The sequence below is a fragment of the Mustela nigripes genome, chromosome 15 (assembly GCF_022355385.1).
Source record: "Mustela nigripes isolate SB6536 chromosome 15, MUSNIG.SB6536, whole genome shotgun sequence".
In the NCBI taxonomy this organism is placed as follows: Eukaryota; Metazoa; Chordata; class Mammalia; order Carnivora; family Mustelidae; genus Mustela; species Mustela nigripes.
Genome location: NC_081571.1, coordinates 39,550,278 through 39,568,991, shown reverse-complemented (window position 1 = coordinate 39,568,991; position 18,714 = coordinate 39,550,278). Strand labels below are relative to the sequence as shown.

General features: G+C 35.1%; 1 protein-coding gene across 4 annotated transcripts in view; it reads right to left on the bottom strand.

Annotated features, from left to right (window-relative positions):
- Window positions 1-18,714, bottom strand: part of TDRD3 (tudor domain containing 3) — a 163,377-nt gene that overhangs the window by 47,666 nt on the left and 96,997 nt on the right. For all 4 annotated transcript variants that reach the window (XM_059377644.1, XM_059377646.1, XM_059377645.1 and 1 more), the window contains 3 exons: window positions 18,040-18,180; window positions 14,806-14,962; window positions 13,621-13,746 (listed from right to left, as the gene is read on the bottom strand). In XM_059377644.1, the coding sequence (XP_059233627.1) occupies window positions 13,621-13,746; window positions 14,806-14,962; window positions 18,040-18,180 (424 nt within the window). The remainder of the gene's footprint in view (window positions 1-13,620; window positions 13,747-14,805; window positions 14,963-18,039; window positions 18,181-18,714) is intronic.

Below are 18,714 nucleotides of genomic sequence, written 5' to 3'. Positions count from 1 at the left end.
TATATATATATATATATATATATATATATATATATATACACATACCAAAATTGATGTCCATTATGCTATATAAAAACAGCAAATCCCAGGAACTCCTGGGTGGCTCAGTTGCTTGAGTGTCTGTTTTTGGCTCGGGTAGTGATCCCAGGTCCTAGGATCAAGCCCCATCGCCGGGCTCTATGCTTCTTCTCCCTCTACCATTCCCTCCACTTAGACTCTCTGGTTCTCCCTATCTCTCTGTCAAATAAAGAAATAAAATCTAAAAAATAAACAAAAAACAAAACCCCCAGCAAATCCCAGAATAAAAGGACACAAAAATGAACACTGGTACTCTGACATGGCATTTTTCTTTCATTATTCAAAGATATAGTTTTTTTATTCTCATAATATTCTTTCATAATTGTGATACACATTAAGCTTAAGGCTAATCTCACAAATAAACCTATTTATAATACTCAGTGTTCACAGAATTAATCCTTTAGTATCTCAAATCCCCTTTAAAAACAGAAAGAAAAGTCAACGAAAAAAGAGGGGGGTGTGAAGCATAAAATCATTGCTGCTATAAATGAATAAATATGAGAACACTGAGAAAACACACAACACACACCCGTGATACACCTGCAAAGATGTCCCTTCTCCAGTCATACTCAAAAGGCATGCAAAGTCCAAGCCAGTTCTTACAAACGCAAAAGAAAACAAACACAAAAAAGTTTTGTTTGGGGAGTACATAAAATTCCTCATATAGTTAAAAGACCAAATGAACTTAGCTCAGGGTACAACTATAATAACATTCCCATTTTACAAATAAAGAAGTTGTAGAAACTTGACCAAGGCCATACAACTAACTCGGGTAGAGCTGGGATTAACCAAGCAGTCAGGTTCCAGACTGCAGTATTAACTTCCCTGCAACAAAGATACCATTGTGATAGCAGCATTAAATCATTAGTAATCATGAGTCATTTTCAGTATTTCCTCATGGAACACAGGTTAGGACTACCATAAAAATATAAATAAATCAATTCATTAAATGAGAATACATATGTTTATAAAGAAGGCTGATTTTCCTTCTTTATAAACAAACTGTAGGAATATGGCTACATCACAAGTTTCATATATAAATATGTCAGTGGATTAATTTAATTTCCCTTCTACCTCTGAACACATTAAAAATTTTGTTACATCCTAGCCAGAGGGCATTTCTAGCCACAATTTGGCCTTTTCTCCATTTGTAACTCAGAGATATCCTAAATCAGAGTTTCACTTCCTGGAAAATGAGAAAAGTCATGTTCTGAGTGTTTTCAGTGGATTATGATCACACATGCACCCATGCCTGCACAGTGCCTGAGCATGTCCCAGGAGTCTTCCCTCTAGCCTCTCTTTGGTTCTCAGCTTGGATTTCACTTTTCCTGGGAGGTCCTTCTCCTCCAACCCCACAGAGACTGAGCCACGCACCCTCGCTCTGTGCACAGCAATGTACACAACAGCACAGAAGAGAATAGCCAGAATCTATCTCCTGTGCTAGACTTTAATATCTCTGAACTGTGTTCTTTTACCAATATATCCCTTCTAACATAGTATCTGCCACATGGTAAGCCTCAAGTTAATATTGTGGAATGAATAAATGATCATTCACTCTTTCCCAGATTGAATATACATAGCTCATGTAAAGAGAAATCATTTTTAAAAATAAAGGGCTGTTTTTGGTAATTAGTACTGTATGTTCATATCACCATGGTAGCGTAATCTCCTGTAACCTGTATTTTTGAACAATTTCAAGAAGAAAAAACATTTTCTGGGTCACTCCTCTATGGGTATAATGATTGTCTCTTCTAATGAAGGAGCATTAGAGAAGATGAGGTAATGGGGTATGGTGACACTGCTTTGTGGAGCCTAACGTGTTCCCTGGAGCTGTGCCATTTTACCTGAGTCATCAGAGCTCTTAATCCTAATGCATTAAACCCTAAACTATAAAGGACCGTTCCTTATTCCTTTCCTTTCAACCAACTTTGATAGCTAAATAAGTTCTGTCAGTCACATTTCTGTGTTTCTTATAAAACTCCTCAGAAATTGGATTATTTCATCTTCCTAGCATATCCTCATATAATAAACACAAGATTTTTTTTTTTTAAGATTTTATTTATTTGACAAAGAGATCACAAGTAGGCTGGGAGGCAAGCAGAGAGAGGCGGGGAAGGAGGATCCCTATGGAGCAGAGAGCCCAATGTGGGGCTCAATCCCAGGACCCTGAGATCATGACCTGAGCCGAAGGCAGAGGCTTAACCCACTGAGCCACCCAGGTCCCCCATAAATGCAAGAATTTTTAATCAAACGTAACACTGCATTCTTACTCTCATCCTATAGTACTCACTGCCGTTAATGCCTTTAGTTCAAGTGTGCACTAGTGCACTTGTGTAAGTCAAGTAACATTCCCTTCCTGATAAACTGGGCATTTATACAAGAGATGCTAAACTTGTAAGTTCAAGTTCAAACATAAGAAACTAAACTTAACTTGTGTGATCTTTTCTTCCAAGCTGATTAAAATTTCCCAAGATCATGAGTATGATAATTTTAGATTCCACATTATCTTTGTAACACATTTCTTGCAAATTTTACAGAAAACTACAGCAAAACAAAAATAAGAACTCTTACAACTTGAAGTCAAATATGCTAGTGAAATTTAAAGCTACTTTATTTTCAGGGACAAAAAAAAAAAGATAGTAAAGAGGATTTTTATAAAGAAAAAGCAAAGGAATGTCCACTTTTGGTTACAACACTGTTTTTAAAAAGCCACAGCACCGTGGTACAACAGGTTACCTACTGATGTCTAAAATGATTCAAGTTGAATAGCTGAAACTACTGCAGAGTAATCCTCCAAGAAGCAAAACAAAACAGAAATAAATCATTAAATGTATTTGTTACAAAAAGCTGGTCTCAACTAACTGGTATATGAATTCACATTATAAATGAAGCATAACACTTTCTAATATTTCTATGTCTATATTTCAGCCACTTTATACATAAATTTTTTTACCTAAAAATTTTCAACAATACAAATCAGGACTTTTTGTATAAAATATCTTTAGATGTTGTGTATATTCTGTAATGATCATAAAACTCTTTGGCTCTAAAACTTTGTCTGTCAGCTCAAAATTTATATACTTGTTTCCTCAATAAAAAATGACTTCCTCTACAAATTTATTCTGTATGAATTCTGACTTAGATTATAAAATATAAGACCAAGGATTATGTCTCATGCCTTGCAGGTTCATATAAACAGAAGTAGTTATTAAGTGATTATGTTTTCCACATATCATAAAAATAAAACACAACCATTTAAAAATATAATGGGATAGACAGCAAGAAAAATTACTCATCATCCCAAGCATATAACTTAGCATATAACTTAAATATGCTCTTTCTAACCAGTCTCTTCAATAATCATTAAAATTGTCCCTATAACATTTATCTACTGGATATCCTTCAGCTTGTCTTCTAACTCCACCACTTCACTGGCAGTATTTTTGTCAAGGTTTTCTACAATCAGTGGTATGCTAGAACCAACTTAAACATTGTACTACAACTGACATTAAATTTTCAGAAAAATCTGGAAGCCGGTTGTTAAACTGTTGATAGTCTGAAATTGGCAGCAGTGAAAATATTTACACCATAGAAATCAGGAAAAGCGAAAAAACAAGGGCATTCCCCTGCCCCCACCTCTTCTCCCAGAGCCTGCTGTTAAACATTTACCTGTACACTGCTGATGTTCAGTAAACTCAATGGACACTTTCCATCCTTATTCTCAGTTTCTCCCATACTCCTACTTCTTTGGCAACTGCCTTCTCAGCTTCCTTTACTGGCTCCTCCATCCCTACTTGATCTCTAAATTCAACTGCATGCTTGATGTCTCTCCTTGATTTTTAATAATTAATGTATCTTAAAATTATACTCTTGATTGCTCTTTCCCCCCTTAAACCAATAGGTGCTTCAAAACGGAGCACCATAGAAAGAGTTCTGAGTTAGGAATCAGACAGACAAGGGGCCACGTTCCACTTCTTGAATTCTTATGGGTAATATGCTTTATCCCCTCAAGCCCATTACTTATATGTCAAATGGAAATAACAACATACATTTTGCATTTGTAGATGATTAAATGAATTAACAGTATGCAAAGCACCAGAACAGTTCCTAGCATATAGAAGATGCTCAGTAATGGCTACTTATTCTATTTTTATGGTCAATAAATGCTTAAATGAATGGACCATTAATTGAGGAGGAGGAGGAAAACAGAAGAATGGGAAAAATGAAAAAGAGGCTAGTGTGTCCCAGCATCCTGATAAAACCTATATCTATCTTCTATAGATCTAAGTACCAAAGAAAATCAGTTATATATCACAACAGATAGCATGGTTAACAAATCTTAAAACTATGTATGCCAAATAACTTGATTTCTATACATTTGCCTGAAAAAACAACTATCACTATATAAATAATTTAACTAAAGTATTATTTTGGAAGGTTATTGTTATAGCAGAGTTTAGAAACTTTTAAATTACTAACAACATCAATGGAATAATAATCAATTACTATGGAGCCATTAAAAATTATGCTGGCAGGAATAAATAATTACATAGAAATATGGTTATATTTTATTGTTAGGACAAAAAGCATCTGTATGTAAGAATGAGCTCAAACAGAAACAAAAACAGAATATGGTGATGAGATCATGGGCCATTTTCCTTTTCTTTGTTACTTATATTTTTAATTTAGTTTGTTCCTAAATTTATCAATTAACATCTATACAACAGGACACAACACACTTCTGCAGTACCTGATCAAGACATTTATTAACCTCAATTTTTGGTTTTCTATTCTTAAAATACCCTTCTAAGATATGCTTTTAAAAAGTGCATTTCAAATTTGTGGTAAGCCAATTTAAACCAATTTTTCTCTGTATTTCCTTTAAAATTTTTCACTAAGGTTATCCCTAAATTCATATATAGTATTTTACATTTAATTATTAAATTCAAATCACTACCAAATTTACATTCATAGTTGGGACATTACATGTGCAGCACTGTAGCATATTTTTTATTTCAGTATTCCATAGATTATGTAAGATATTCAACACTCTGTTGAAGAATAAGCTTTGTATTAGATAATTTTGCTCAACTCTAAGCTAATATAAGTGTTCTGAGGACATTTAAGTTAAGCTAGGCTAAGGTGTATTAAATGCATTTTGACTTATGGTATTTTCAACTTACAACGGATATATTAGGTTGTAACCCTATCTTAAGTCAAGGAAGATCTGTATTTGGGTGATCTTTTCTTGAGGAAACCCTTCACAAGAACATCTGGTCTAAAATATACATATTCTCTTTGACTTAGTTTCCCACCTTTCCAATTAAGCCATTACCACTATATCACATTTCCCTCCTACAGCCCCATCTTCTTCAGTTTTCAAAATTTGAGCTATAAATCTTTAAGTCAACCTATTTAAGCTGATTTGAAACTTGATTAAAATAAAACAAAAACAAAAAAGGTACCTAACAACTATCAAAAGCCTGCAATGTCATGTCATTTACCCATCAAACCACCAATATTATATCTGCTAGATATAACATCTAAATATATTATTTATATCTCAACATTATGCAGAATTTGAAATTATGTAGTAATGTTAATTAAGTAAATGCTACTTCTCACAAAAATCACAGGAAATAGAGTGATGGAACACCACAAAAACAGTGTATGTAGTGGAATCTGAATATTTTTCTGCCACTGGAAAGAGATAATGGAGCATTTTAGGCAAGGGGGTAGTAGGATCAAATTCATGTTTCTGTTTTGTTTTTTAAAGATTTTATTTATTTATTTGAGAGAGAGTGAGATCACGAACAGGGGAAAGGGTAGAGGGAGAAGCAGACTCCCCGCTAAGCAGGTAGTCCAATGTAGGACTTGATCCCAGGACTCAGGAATCATGACCTGAGCTGAATTCAGATGTTTAACCAACCAAGCCAACCAAGTGCCCTCAAATTTTTAAAAGATGACTGACCATGATATGGAGAATAGGATGATAAAGATCTGCAAAGATTCAGTGGAGCACTGATGAAGGCCTGGAGTAGGACAGTAGCGGTGGAGATAAGGGGATGATGAGTGGAGGAGGCTGTTGCTGCTACTGCTAATCATGACAATGATGATGAATGTGGTGGTCATGGTAGAACGGCCTTTATATGGAGCCTTATGTGCCAAGCACTATGCTTAGCACTTTATGTGCATTAACTAATTGATCTTTTCAACAACCTTACAACTTAGGTGCTGCTACTATTTCCCCATTTCGCAATAAAGATATTAAGGTTTAAGAGGTTATGTAACTTGCTCAAAGACATACAACTGGTAAATACAGAGGTTTTGAGTTGGGGCACCTGGGTAGTTCAGTCTTAAATCTTAAAAAAAAAAAAGATTTGTGAGTGAAGTTAGTAAAAGAATCAGTCGTATTTATCTGCACCAGAATCCTGTCCAAGTCTCTCCTTCTTTTGATAACAGAATCGTGCTTTGAAGGGGAAGGTAGCTGTGGGAACTACTCCTTCCTCTTTACATACAATACTGATGCAATCAATTAAATCAATTAATCAATTAAGATGTCCTGTGCTTTCCTGACCAACAGGCCTTTCCTGACTAAGAAGGCCTTTTCCTGTTTGACTTCCCAGGTATGAGGACCATTTCCTTGTTTCTGACATATGTATTTTTTAATTACCTTTTATCTCATATTATAAAAGGAGATTTGACACACCAATAACCTAGTGTTTTCATTCTCCAAGTCTCTTTGCGCTTCTATCCTAGCCACTCCATATACATGAATGCCAAAACCCCTAGTAGGACTCAGTTGAGCTTGGGTAACCAATAATTATATGATTAAAGGTATTTATCTTTGCCCCCCTCCATTTATTTGCAAAGTTGAGTCTTATTACCTCCATTTATGCCATTATATATTGGCCTTATGCTACACCTGGAGATACCTGAGTCAATCATTTCTACCATGTGGAGACACTCTGTCAACAACAACAACAACAACAACAAAATAGCAGAATGCAGAGATAGAAAGATTTCCCAGTTATTGAGCAAAAAAATTCTTTTTTTTTTTTTTTTTGCTTACTTGCATTTCTGTGGCTTATATCTTAAAGCAAACTAATTTAGAAGTTGGTGCCAGAAAATAGGATGGTATAAGTGACAGAATCTCAAATGTAAAACGTTTTAGCAAAAAAGAGTGCAGGATAGTGAAAATCTCCTCATCCCCTAACAGGAAATTGGAACTCTTTACTGTGCTTTTAAACTGTAGCCTATTGTCTTGAAACTGAGACTGCCTAACTAAGGACACAGATGCTTTAAAAGAATGTGATATGAAAAGAAGGTGCTGGTTATTTCTTACTGCCTTCCTACCCTATAAGAAAGACACAAGTCACCAACTTTGGAAGTACAAGGCACAGAGATACAACTAGGTAAGAGGTGCTCTTCTCAATTACCACCAATAAGCCAAAAAGGCAGAATCAGATAATCGTACTTCTTGAGGAATTACAGAACTCTATGAACCAGGAATCAAAAGAGGGAAAGTGGGAGATAAGACTGGATCCTGGAAAGAGGAAGCTTGATCACCTATGACTACGTCCAACATTAATAAATGTCGGTTGAGTTCTTAGTTCCTATATTTATTTAATTTAAATCTTATCCTTCTCATAAAAATGTCTTTATTTGAATTCTCTTCATTTTTTTAAGTGTTTACTCTGCATATAACTAGGTTATATTCTTTATTCTGCTTTCTAAAATTTTGATGCAAAATATGAAGAAACATATATAAAACTGACAACATAAAATTTAGGAATAAATTACACAAAAAAGGGAATGGTAGATAAATACAGATGTAAGAGAGTTACTATGTCCACTATTCTCACAATGCCTCTTGTTGCCCATTCAGAACAAATTAAGATTATCCTGTTCTTAGTTAGATGTAGAAAGCTAAAAGAGTATAGTCACTATCTCAAGGCATTCCTAACCCCATCTCTGGCCAATCTAACTATCTTCCATAATAATAGAAAGAATCAAACCTACTCTTTCTATCTCAAGTTGAAATTTAAAATACATAGGGGCGCCTGGTTGGCTGAGTGGGTTAAAGCCTCTGCCTTCGGTGGGGGTCATGATCCCAGGGTTCTGGGATTGAGCCCCACATCGGGCTCTCTGCTCACCGGGGAGCCTGCTTCCTCCTCTCTCTCTGCCTACCTCTCTGCCTGCTTGTGATCTCTGTCTGTCAAATAAGTAAATAAAATCTTTAAAAAAAATAAAAACATTCTCAGTGGGCATCGTTTTAAGTGATAGTTATATATGGAACAAAAATTGATTTTTGAAAGTTGGCTTCATTATCTAGCCACCAATTATAATATCTAGTCTGTAAAACCAAATCCAAAAAGAAAAATCTATATACAAGAGTCTTCTGGAACATAACCCTATCACAAGCTGATCAATTAAATCTTCCCAAGTTGACATCAAGTCATTACATATCACATAGAAACACTTTAATTAGTGATTACTCTCATAGAATAATGTAATCCAATCTCATTTTTTTTAGAATACTGATAAAAATGTCAACTAGAGTTAGAATTATGTTTGATTCCAATTTAAATGTTATAAGAAAATGTCTAAGTACATGTGATGATCAGTAATCTCTGACAGAACTTTTAAAAATTAGAATAAAGAAATGATGGCACCCTTTTAGAGAGGATTATATGATATAATATGAAGGTAAATGTGTTACTAACCTGCCTTAAATTTGTCAGAAGTATATTCTTAAAGGATGCATTTTTTCCCTCAAGAAGCCTGACACATTACACAGAACCTGCTATGATAATAAGTCCATCTAGGCCTACATTTACTCAGCTAAAAGATTATTTTTAGGGTATTAAAATTAGAACAAAATCCTGACACAGTTCTATTATACAAAACATAGAAGCAAGAAAGATTTGGGAGCCTGGGTAGCCCAGTGGGTTGAGCCTCTGCCTTCAGCTCAGGTCATGATCTCAGGGTCCTGGGATCGAGCCCCATATTGGGCTCTCTGCTCAGCAGGGAGTCTGCTTCCTCCTCTCTCTCTGCCTGCCTCTCTGCCTACTTGTGACCTCTCTCTCTCTCTCTCAAATAAACAAAATCTTAAAAAAAAAAAAAAGTAGCAAGAAAGATTTGATAATTCAACTAAATTAGAAACAAAAATGTAAAAACCCCCAATACATGTATCACTCAGTCATGATTATTTATAATCAATCTGGGACTGTAACAGACCCACATAATGACACCAACATTATGAACATTAAAATTATAATATCCTCACTTCTTTCATTAGTTGTTCATGAAGCATTCAACTCTTATTTTCAGCACAGAGCAGACTTTATCCTGAAAAACCTACTAAATTTTCCTGAGAAAAATGGCCAACAATTTCTCCCATCAATAAAGATTCAATTTTAGAACTCAAGATAATATAGAACAATGACCAAATTCTGAGAGAACACCAAAGTGGAGATTCAATTTTATGAAAGTAAAAAGTTATTTTAGGCTTTGTTTCCAATTTAGAAAACACATAAAATCATAAAATGAGCAGAAAAACAATTCAGTGCATTTCAACAATTCAATCCAATTACTATGAACCCCAGTTTCCCTAAGAAAACTGCAGTAGCATTGAGTGGGTTAACAAGAGAAAGAGTAACAGTGAGGTTGGCAACCACAAGCGAGCATTCACATTTCTCCTGCCACCTTCACTGTAACAGGATTGATTAAATGAAGGCAGAGCCATGACAATGTAAGAAACATCTATGGGCACAATAACCTTCAGTGTATAAGTGATACATACCAATTTATCGTCCAGCTGTTTATGGTCATGTGTGTTATAATCAATCTCTTATGAGTCAACATCATCAAAGAAAAAGTTTTGGGTAGGAAGAGCCGCTACTGACAGAATCAGCTTTTGGTCAAACATTTAAAACAATGAAATATTAAACCAAAAAGTATTTTCAAGTCTGTCTGATTAAAGTATAACCCAGCCATTCAAAATAACTGATTGGTCTTATTTTCACAATAAAACTTTGAAGTAAAAGATTAAATATTATTAAAGATTACAGGAATACCTCATTTTATTGCACTTCATAGATACTACTTTTTTTTCTTTCTTTCTGTTTTTTTTTTAACAAATTGAAGGTGTGTGGCAACTCTCCATCCAGATAGTCTACTAGCACCATTTCTCCAACTGCATTGGCTCACTTCATGTCTCTGTCTCTCATTTTGGTAATTCTCACAGTATTTTATTTATTCATTATTATTATATTTGTTATGGTGATCTGTGATCAGTGATTATGACCTTCTGAAAGCTCAGATAACAGCATTTTTTAGCAATAAAGTATTTTTAATCAAAGTATGTTACTGTTTTTTAGACATAAGGCAATTGCACATTTAATAGTCTACAGTATAGTACAAACATAACTTTTGTATGCACTGAAAAACCAAAAAATTTATTTGACCCACTTTTTTGTGATATTCACTTTATTGCACTAAAAGGTTTAGTGTGGTGGTCTGGAACTGAATCTGCAATATCTCCAAGGTATGCCTGGAGAAATATAGATCATGTCTGATTGTTGTATTCCTAACTGCTTCTACTAAGCCTTTACATTTTGTTCAGTGTTGTTTACACTAAGTAAATGATAAATCCTTTTAAGTATTTCTATGCCCCTTTAATTTGTGTTTTTTTTCTGTCTCACAAACTAGACAATTAGCTTCTTTGGGGCAAGAGTTACAAGATCCCTCTATTTCCCCGAATGTTTAGAAAAAGCTGTTTTATTACATCCTGTATCCCCACCACTGGCTATAGACCTGGTATAAATAAATACTACATAAAATACATTTATAGAATGAAGAATTCCTCGTAACCCATAGAATGCAGTCTTGCTTCAGTCCCAATCCCAATCTGCCTTGCAGACAGAGAAAAAAAAATTGTTTTCATGAAGGCACCAAACAAACTTCATTGCTCTCATGCCAAAAACCCTTTCACAGTTTTGCACTGCCATCTAGATGAAATAAAAACTCTTTAGGGCAAAATCCTCTGTATCTGTACCCAGCTTACCATTTCTATCTCTGGCCCTCTATCCCCTTCTCCCCTACACGGTCCCAAGATGGGAAACTGCTATACTGCTGTCTCCAAGCCTGGACATGCAGAGCTCCCTCTACTTGGACTGTCCTTAATCCAGCATTGCTCTGTGGATTTGTCTAAGATGCCACCTCCTCCAAGAAGCGTTCTGCCCATCTCCCATCTTTTTTAGCTGGCTTGCCCTCACAGTGCTTCTAGGAATGAATGAAAATTGTGCTTCTCTGAGAATAGTGGTCACCAAATATGACAGAAAACGAAGGGACACCTGGGAGGCGTCCCTCCCAGGTTAAGTCGGTTAAGCATCTGATCCTTAATTTTGGCTCAAGTCATGATCTCAGAGTCGTGAGATCAATCCTTGCATTGGGCTCTGCACTGGGCGTAAAGCCTGCTTGAGATTCTCCCTTTTCCTCTGCCCTTCTCCCATGCTTGTGTTCTCTCTCTCTTAAAAACCAAAACCAAAACAAAAACAAAAACTAATATAAGTTGGAGGGGGTAATTTCTGGTGTTAGGATGACTGCAGAACATGTGATTTGGGATCAAATTTAGAGGCTGTACTGTATAAATATTAAAATACATAATTTCTTGAATTTAGGAATTTATGAAGGTCACATTATATTCTCTGTAAAAACCAAGGATCTGGAATATTATATATATTTTATAATGTCTATATTTTTCTCACATGCTAGCAGATTCTGTCATATTAATAACAATGACATAAAGAAAACACATCTATTAAAACACTCACCTGTATTACTATATGCATTCATAAATTTGTGTCCTTAGAAGCAAATCTAACACTGATGCTTGTTTTTTAGTGTAGTACTTATGTCATGTATCTTAACTTTGATACCTTTTTGCAAATGGAATGCTAATATTATTTCATTTTGTTGATATAAAATATGTTCAGTGAGAACTGAAGTCTAATAGATACACAGGTCACCATAAAATTACCATTTTCAGTCTCAACCTCATTATGATTTTGGAGACACTCAGGAATCAAAAGCAAATGTACAGAAACAGAAGGAAAGCGAAAATCACATAAGTTCTGATTGGGAGAGTATAAAGGGAGTTGTGATAAAAATATCAGGAAGTCAAGAGATTTGAAGAAGCAGTACAGAGTCTCTTGCTGGCTTTATAGAAGCAAAGAAACCTGTTGTGAACTGCTTATGGAGGGGGTCAGGTGGCAAGAACCCGACAACTTCCCAGAGCTGAGAGCCTCCACAGGCAACATTAAGCAAGAAAACAGGAACTGTGATCTTAATCTATAAGGAACTAAATTTTGCTAACAACCAGTGAGTGTATAGGAGGACCTTAAGCCTCGGCTAATGTCATAGCCCCAACTGAAATCTTAAGCAAAGGCCTCAACTAAGTTTGCTTAAACTCCTGACCCATAGAAACTATGAAATAATTTGCATTGTTTTAAGTCACTGGCTTCATGGTAACTTATTAAACAGCAATGAAAAACCACCACATTATGCTTTATAACCAAGAAAATATTACTGTTACATGTGTCTGCTTACAAATCACATCTACATTGAAAAAAATTTTTTTTCAAAATACACTGCCTTTTCTTTATAATCTAGCAATAGGCTTCCATTTTCATGAAATCTGGACACTGAATTTGTTATCAAAGCATTTTATCTCCAGGCTTTCATTTAATTAAAAATATATCTGAAAGAGAAAACTGAATTTAAAAGTGTATTTCCCTAGCTTTTTGGCATCATATTTTATTTTTGGGGGGCAGGGGGTGCTGGAGGAAGGGGCAGAGGGAAAGAGAGGATCTTAAGCAGGCTCCAGACCCAACGCAGAGCCCAACATATGGCTGAATCTCACAACCTGAGCCAAAACCAAGAGTTGGATGGTTAAAAATGACTGAGCCACCAAGGTGCCTCTGGAGTCGTATTTTAAAAACATATTATTTTAGAAAACATTTATTATATCCTATGCTTAGAAAAATAGATATACATTTAACATACTTATTTATCTTTACAGTATTTACGATGATAACTAAAATATATCATATTAAGGAATACATCATATTGTGAGAGCATATTGACTCATTGTGTGAACCTTTTCATATGATATATAATATATGGAGAAAGAAGAGATAGACGATTCACAGTCAAAACTTCATATAAGATTATATAATATAAATTCTCCAACATAACTGTTTTCATAGCTAAATCTGTCATCTAGTAAAGGTGGGGGAAAGAGTTTGGTGATATCATCCATCATACAATTAGAGGGCAAAATAAGCTACCTTTTAGTATTTTCAGAATGTAACAATTCAAATTTTATACTGTGCTTCTGTCAAACAGGAAATTTGTAACTAAAATTTTTAATACCCACAACAGAGGTTTGTATTGTTAGTTGCTTTATTAACCTTTGTTTTGTAGAATTCCAAATAAAGTTTGGTCTTTTAAAAAGAAATCTACCTTAAGTTAGCCTACCTTCCACACTCAATGTCCCCATTTTAGACTCCAGGAAATCAAATAATGTGCTTGGTGCTGATGGCCTTGCATTTCCCAGTTCCTCTTCTTCTTCAGATCTTATTCTCCCCCTTCCCTTTCCTTTGCCTTAAGAAGTAAATAAGATATATTTATTGTGCATGCAAAAACAAAAGGAAAAAACACACTAAAATATAATCGTCACCTTAAGTTTGATTTTATATTTCTTTTCATATTTTCTGTATATTCTATATCTTTTAAATAAAAAAGTTTTTAAACGATAATATACGTATTTTAAAGATTTTATTTATTTATTTTTTTGTCAGAGAGAGAGAGAGAGAAGGAGGACAAGCAGGAGGAACAAGCAGGTTCCATGCTGAGCAAGGCCCAGTGTGGGACTTGATCCTAGGACGCTGGGATCATGACCCAAGCCAAAGGCAGATGCTCAAACGACTGAGCCACCCAAGCATTCCTTTAAATGATTATATTAACTAACACCTTTAGTCCTCTAAATGATCTATGTGGAAATTTGAATTTGTTCATGTTCTCCTATCTTCTAGGAGAAAAAAATTATTTTTATAAAAATTTTTTTTAAATGCTTATCCTTTAAAAGAATATAGGATTAAGGCTGAAATGACTAAAGAATAACACTAAGTAAAAGTTATGCACTTGTTGGGGCGCCTGGGTGGCTCACTTGGTTGGACGACTGCCTTCGGCTCAGGTCATGATCCCAGAGTCCTGGGATCGAGTCCCGCATCGGGCTCCCAGCTCCACGGGGAGTCTGCTTCTCTCTCTGACCTTCTCCTCGCTCATGTTCTCTCTCACTGTCTCTCTCTCAAATAAATAAATAAAATCTTAAAAAAAAAAAGTTATGCACTTGTTAATTTTAAAAAGTTGACAGACTAGTCATTTATGTAAGGGGCATAGTTCTAGAAATTATGAATAGATCTACTCACTTCATATCCTATTTTCTCTACTGCTTATCACAACCCTGTTAAATATTATCAGACCTACTGTACACAAAGATGAAGATAAACAGAGTACGTTAAACAAGTCTCCGTGGTTCTAAAATTGGTGCTCTTCCACTTACCACAAATAGAAATGAATTTATAACTCCCACTCCCCCATGAGAAACCCCAGCCAAAAAAGCAACCAATATTATCTGGCACATTGCTTAATGAATTCTACCTCTCAGAGGTGGTCCTGAAACAGGTTTGTGTTTATTGCTGTTAAGAAGTACATTCAGTGCTGCTTCTAAGTTGTTGTCATTATCCATAAGAGCTTGCCTCGATGCTTCTTTACTGAAGCCCATTTCTGTTATGTGTTTCAGAGCCTTCTCATCAACCTATAAGAAGTTAAAAGCAAAGCTGTGCTGATGGCCATAAATAAACAAGGTATAAGTTTTTAACCATACACTGTTTTTTAACTAAAAATTACATCTCCTGCTTATGGAAAAATGTCATACTAATACATCACTCACTTGCTGCTTTTTCATATCAACACAGTTAAGAAAAAATCTATATGATATGTGGGGTTGTGCCTCTAGTACTCTTTGACTTCACAACTACCATAACAAATGCAAGAAAGAAGGAACAGAAGAACATATACATGCAAAAGAATTTGGTACTTAGTCATTAGAATAATGTACTAAGTACCAAAGATACTAGAAATGTACTAGAATAATGTACTAAATTTGAATGTACATAAATTTACATTCAAATTTACATTGGTATTTCAAATTGCCCTTTTGATGGTCTCCTTCAGTTTTGAATAATAACTTTGTTGGATAATAGTTCTTGGTTAACAGGTTCCCAACCCCCCTTTCAGTACTTTCAAGATATCACCCCACTTCTTGCTTCATAGTTTCTGATCAGATATTGGTAATATATCTTATTCAGGATCCATTGAATTTTATGAATTGCTCCCTCTCACAGCTTTCAAGATTTCTCTGTCTTTAACTTTCAGCAACTTGATTATAATGTGTCTCGGTATATCTCTCTCCCTAAGTTTATCCTATTGGAGTTCACTGAACTTCTTGGATTTGTAGGTTCATAATTTCACTGAATTGGGAAATTGGGACCATTATTTCTTCGGATAGTCTTTCTGTTCCTCTGTCTCTTCTCCTATTGGGATTCCCATACATAATGTATACGTTGGTACATTTGATGATACCCCGAAAGTCCCTTAGCCTCTATTTTTCTTCACTCTTCTCTCTTTCTGTATCTTAGACCTAATAAATTTCAATACCCTATATTAAAGTTCACCGATTCTTTCCCCTACCTGTTCCAGTCTGATGTTGAATCTGCTAATTAGATTTTTTATTTCAGCTACTATACTTTTCTGCTTCAGTAATCCTATTTGGTTTCCTTTTATAATTTCTCTTTTTTTTCTTATTATATTCAGTTAGCCAACATATAGTACAGGATTAGTTTTTGGTGTAGTGTTCAATGGTTCATTAGTTGCATATAACAACAAGTGCTCAGGTTCCCTACTTGTTCATATACTATTTTCTTGATTTCTTTTAGTTTTTTGTCAATGGTTCCCTTCAGACCTTCGAGCATACTTAAAATAGTTTATTTAAAGTTTTTGTTTAGTAGGTCCAATGTCTGGGCTTCTTCAGGGATGATTTCTATCATTTCTTTTTTTCCTATGAATGGGTCATAGTTTGCTCATTTTTGATATGCTTTGTAATTTTTTGTTGTTGAGAACTGGACATTTTGAATACTGTGTAATGGCAATAATTTGGGAAATTGGATTCTCCCTCTTCTTCAGAAACTGCTACTGCTAATAGATGAAAGCTGCCATGTGAGTTTGTTTGGTGACTTTTCCAGTCTTTCTTTGCAAGGATTATATTCCTTGAAGTCTATTTTCCATTATCGCCATGGTCAGCCAGTAACCAGCCTCTTTATTCATCACTCATTATTCCGGATGCTCAAGGGTCTGACTACCAGGCTCCAGAGTTTTCAAATAGTTGTTTCAAAGAGTACTTGTCAGCTCAACAGTTGTTTGGGTGGTGGGGCCAATTCCTGGAGCTCTCTACTCCACCATCTTTGTGATGTCACTCTCTTTATGTATTTAATCCTTACCACAACCCCAAACTGCTGGTCTCTGATGTTCTATGTATGGCAAGACATCCCCTAAAGAAGTATTCTCAATTTACTGAAGTTTGAAGGCCTCTTTAGTCAGAAACCATAATTTTTTCAGCTCACTCTATCTACTCTAACCTACATATGTTCAAGGGAGAGACAGCTTGGCCCACATTTATAAACCCATTGTCCTTGGCCAATGACTGATTTAGAAGCAGACATGTGACCTAGCTCTAGTCAAAAAGACATAAATGGAATTTTCTGGAGGTTTCAGAAAATATTTTCTTATCTGATAAAATAGACCCATACACTTTCTTTCCTGCCTTTGAACTTTTTGTGTGAAGTTTTAATACACAGAGAATCCTGTAACTCTGAGAAGAAAGCCAAAAAATCACAGAGATGCCCACCAGAGCTTCAACATTGTTATACGGCTGAATTTATCAAACTTTATAATCATCTACTTCTGAATTTCTAGTTATATGAAATAATAAATCCCTATTATTTAAGCCAGTCTTAGTATTCTGTGCCCTACAGATAAAAATCACCTAAAGTCATTTAACTTCTGAAGGCAGAGAAAAATGAATTCTTTTTTTTTTTTTAAGATTTTATTTATTTATTTATTTGTCAGAGAGAGAGAGAGCAAGAGCGAGCACAGGCAGAGTGGCAGGCAGAGTCAGAGGGAGAAGCAGGCTCCCTGCGGAGCAAGGAGCCCGATGTGGGACTCGATCCCAGGACGCTGGGATCATGACCTGAGCCGAAGGCAGCTGCTTAACCAACTGAGCCACCCAGGCGTCCCACAAAATGAATTCTTGTCAGTTCCCTTATATCTGAGGACACTGCAGCATACCAGAAGTAACGCTGATGTCTACCATTTATCTAAAAAATCCAGGTATATTTTGCAAATGAGACCATAATATACATGAACTTGTTCTAATACATTTTTCCCACAGAGTGAAGCAAAGCAAAACAAAATTACTTCAGACAAAATGTGAGAAAGATGTGGGGAAGGGAAGTGATGAACCTGGTGCATCATCTTAGAGACTATAATCTCTATTAAATGTCCTCTATTTAATTTGATGGCTTTTTATCAATCCATTCTAAAAGGTGTTATTTGGACATTAGAAATTTAAGTAAAATGGAGGTTTTAAGTAAATTATCTTTCAATTAATCCAAATTTTCTATAGATTAACTATAATCCTTAATGAAAACCTTCTTAGAATTGTGAAATCTATTCACAATACACTGAACAAAGCCAGTGGTAGTTATGAGAGAGCACAGAAAAATCATCAAGGCAAGGAAGAACACATTAATTTTGTGGTTGATTCTTTAGCCTTACCAGTTCTCTATAAACACCTTCATGTTTCCCCTCAGATTTGGTTGACTTTTCTTTTTGTAAAATTTCCCTATTTCGGTTACCAGCAGCACTCATGTTGAGATTACTTCGAGCACCACCACCACCTCCTCCAAATGTCTTGGTCTTGTGATAGGAGAAAAACAAAAGAGATGTAAGTAAATAACATTTAAAAATAGCTCTAAAGACTAATCTACAACGAAAAACACCTAGTAAAACTGAAGCACCTAAAAGCTTCTTGATTATGTTTTACATGAAAAAAAACAAAATGTTAACTAATTCTTTTAAAACAAATACCTACTAGCCATAATCTCTTCTTTCTACAAGTCCAGATGAAGCAATTAAAAAATTACATTAACTGAAATCTTTAAGTCTTCTAGGCAAGTCATCAGAATAAACTTTAGACAACAATATAGAAGAAAATAAAATAGTTCCAGCATAATGGAGATAAGTTATTAAAATAATTCTAGGGTATAATACTTTACTGATATCATGAGACTTGGGTTGTATAGCAAGTCTATCTTTAGCAAGGCACTAAATATGTCTAGGAATCAGCTACATTATGTCTGTAATCCAGTAATATGGTTATATAATATTTTTTTAAAAAGATTTTATTTATTTGAGACAGAGCACATGTGCATGAGTAGGGGAGGAGCAGAG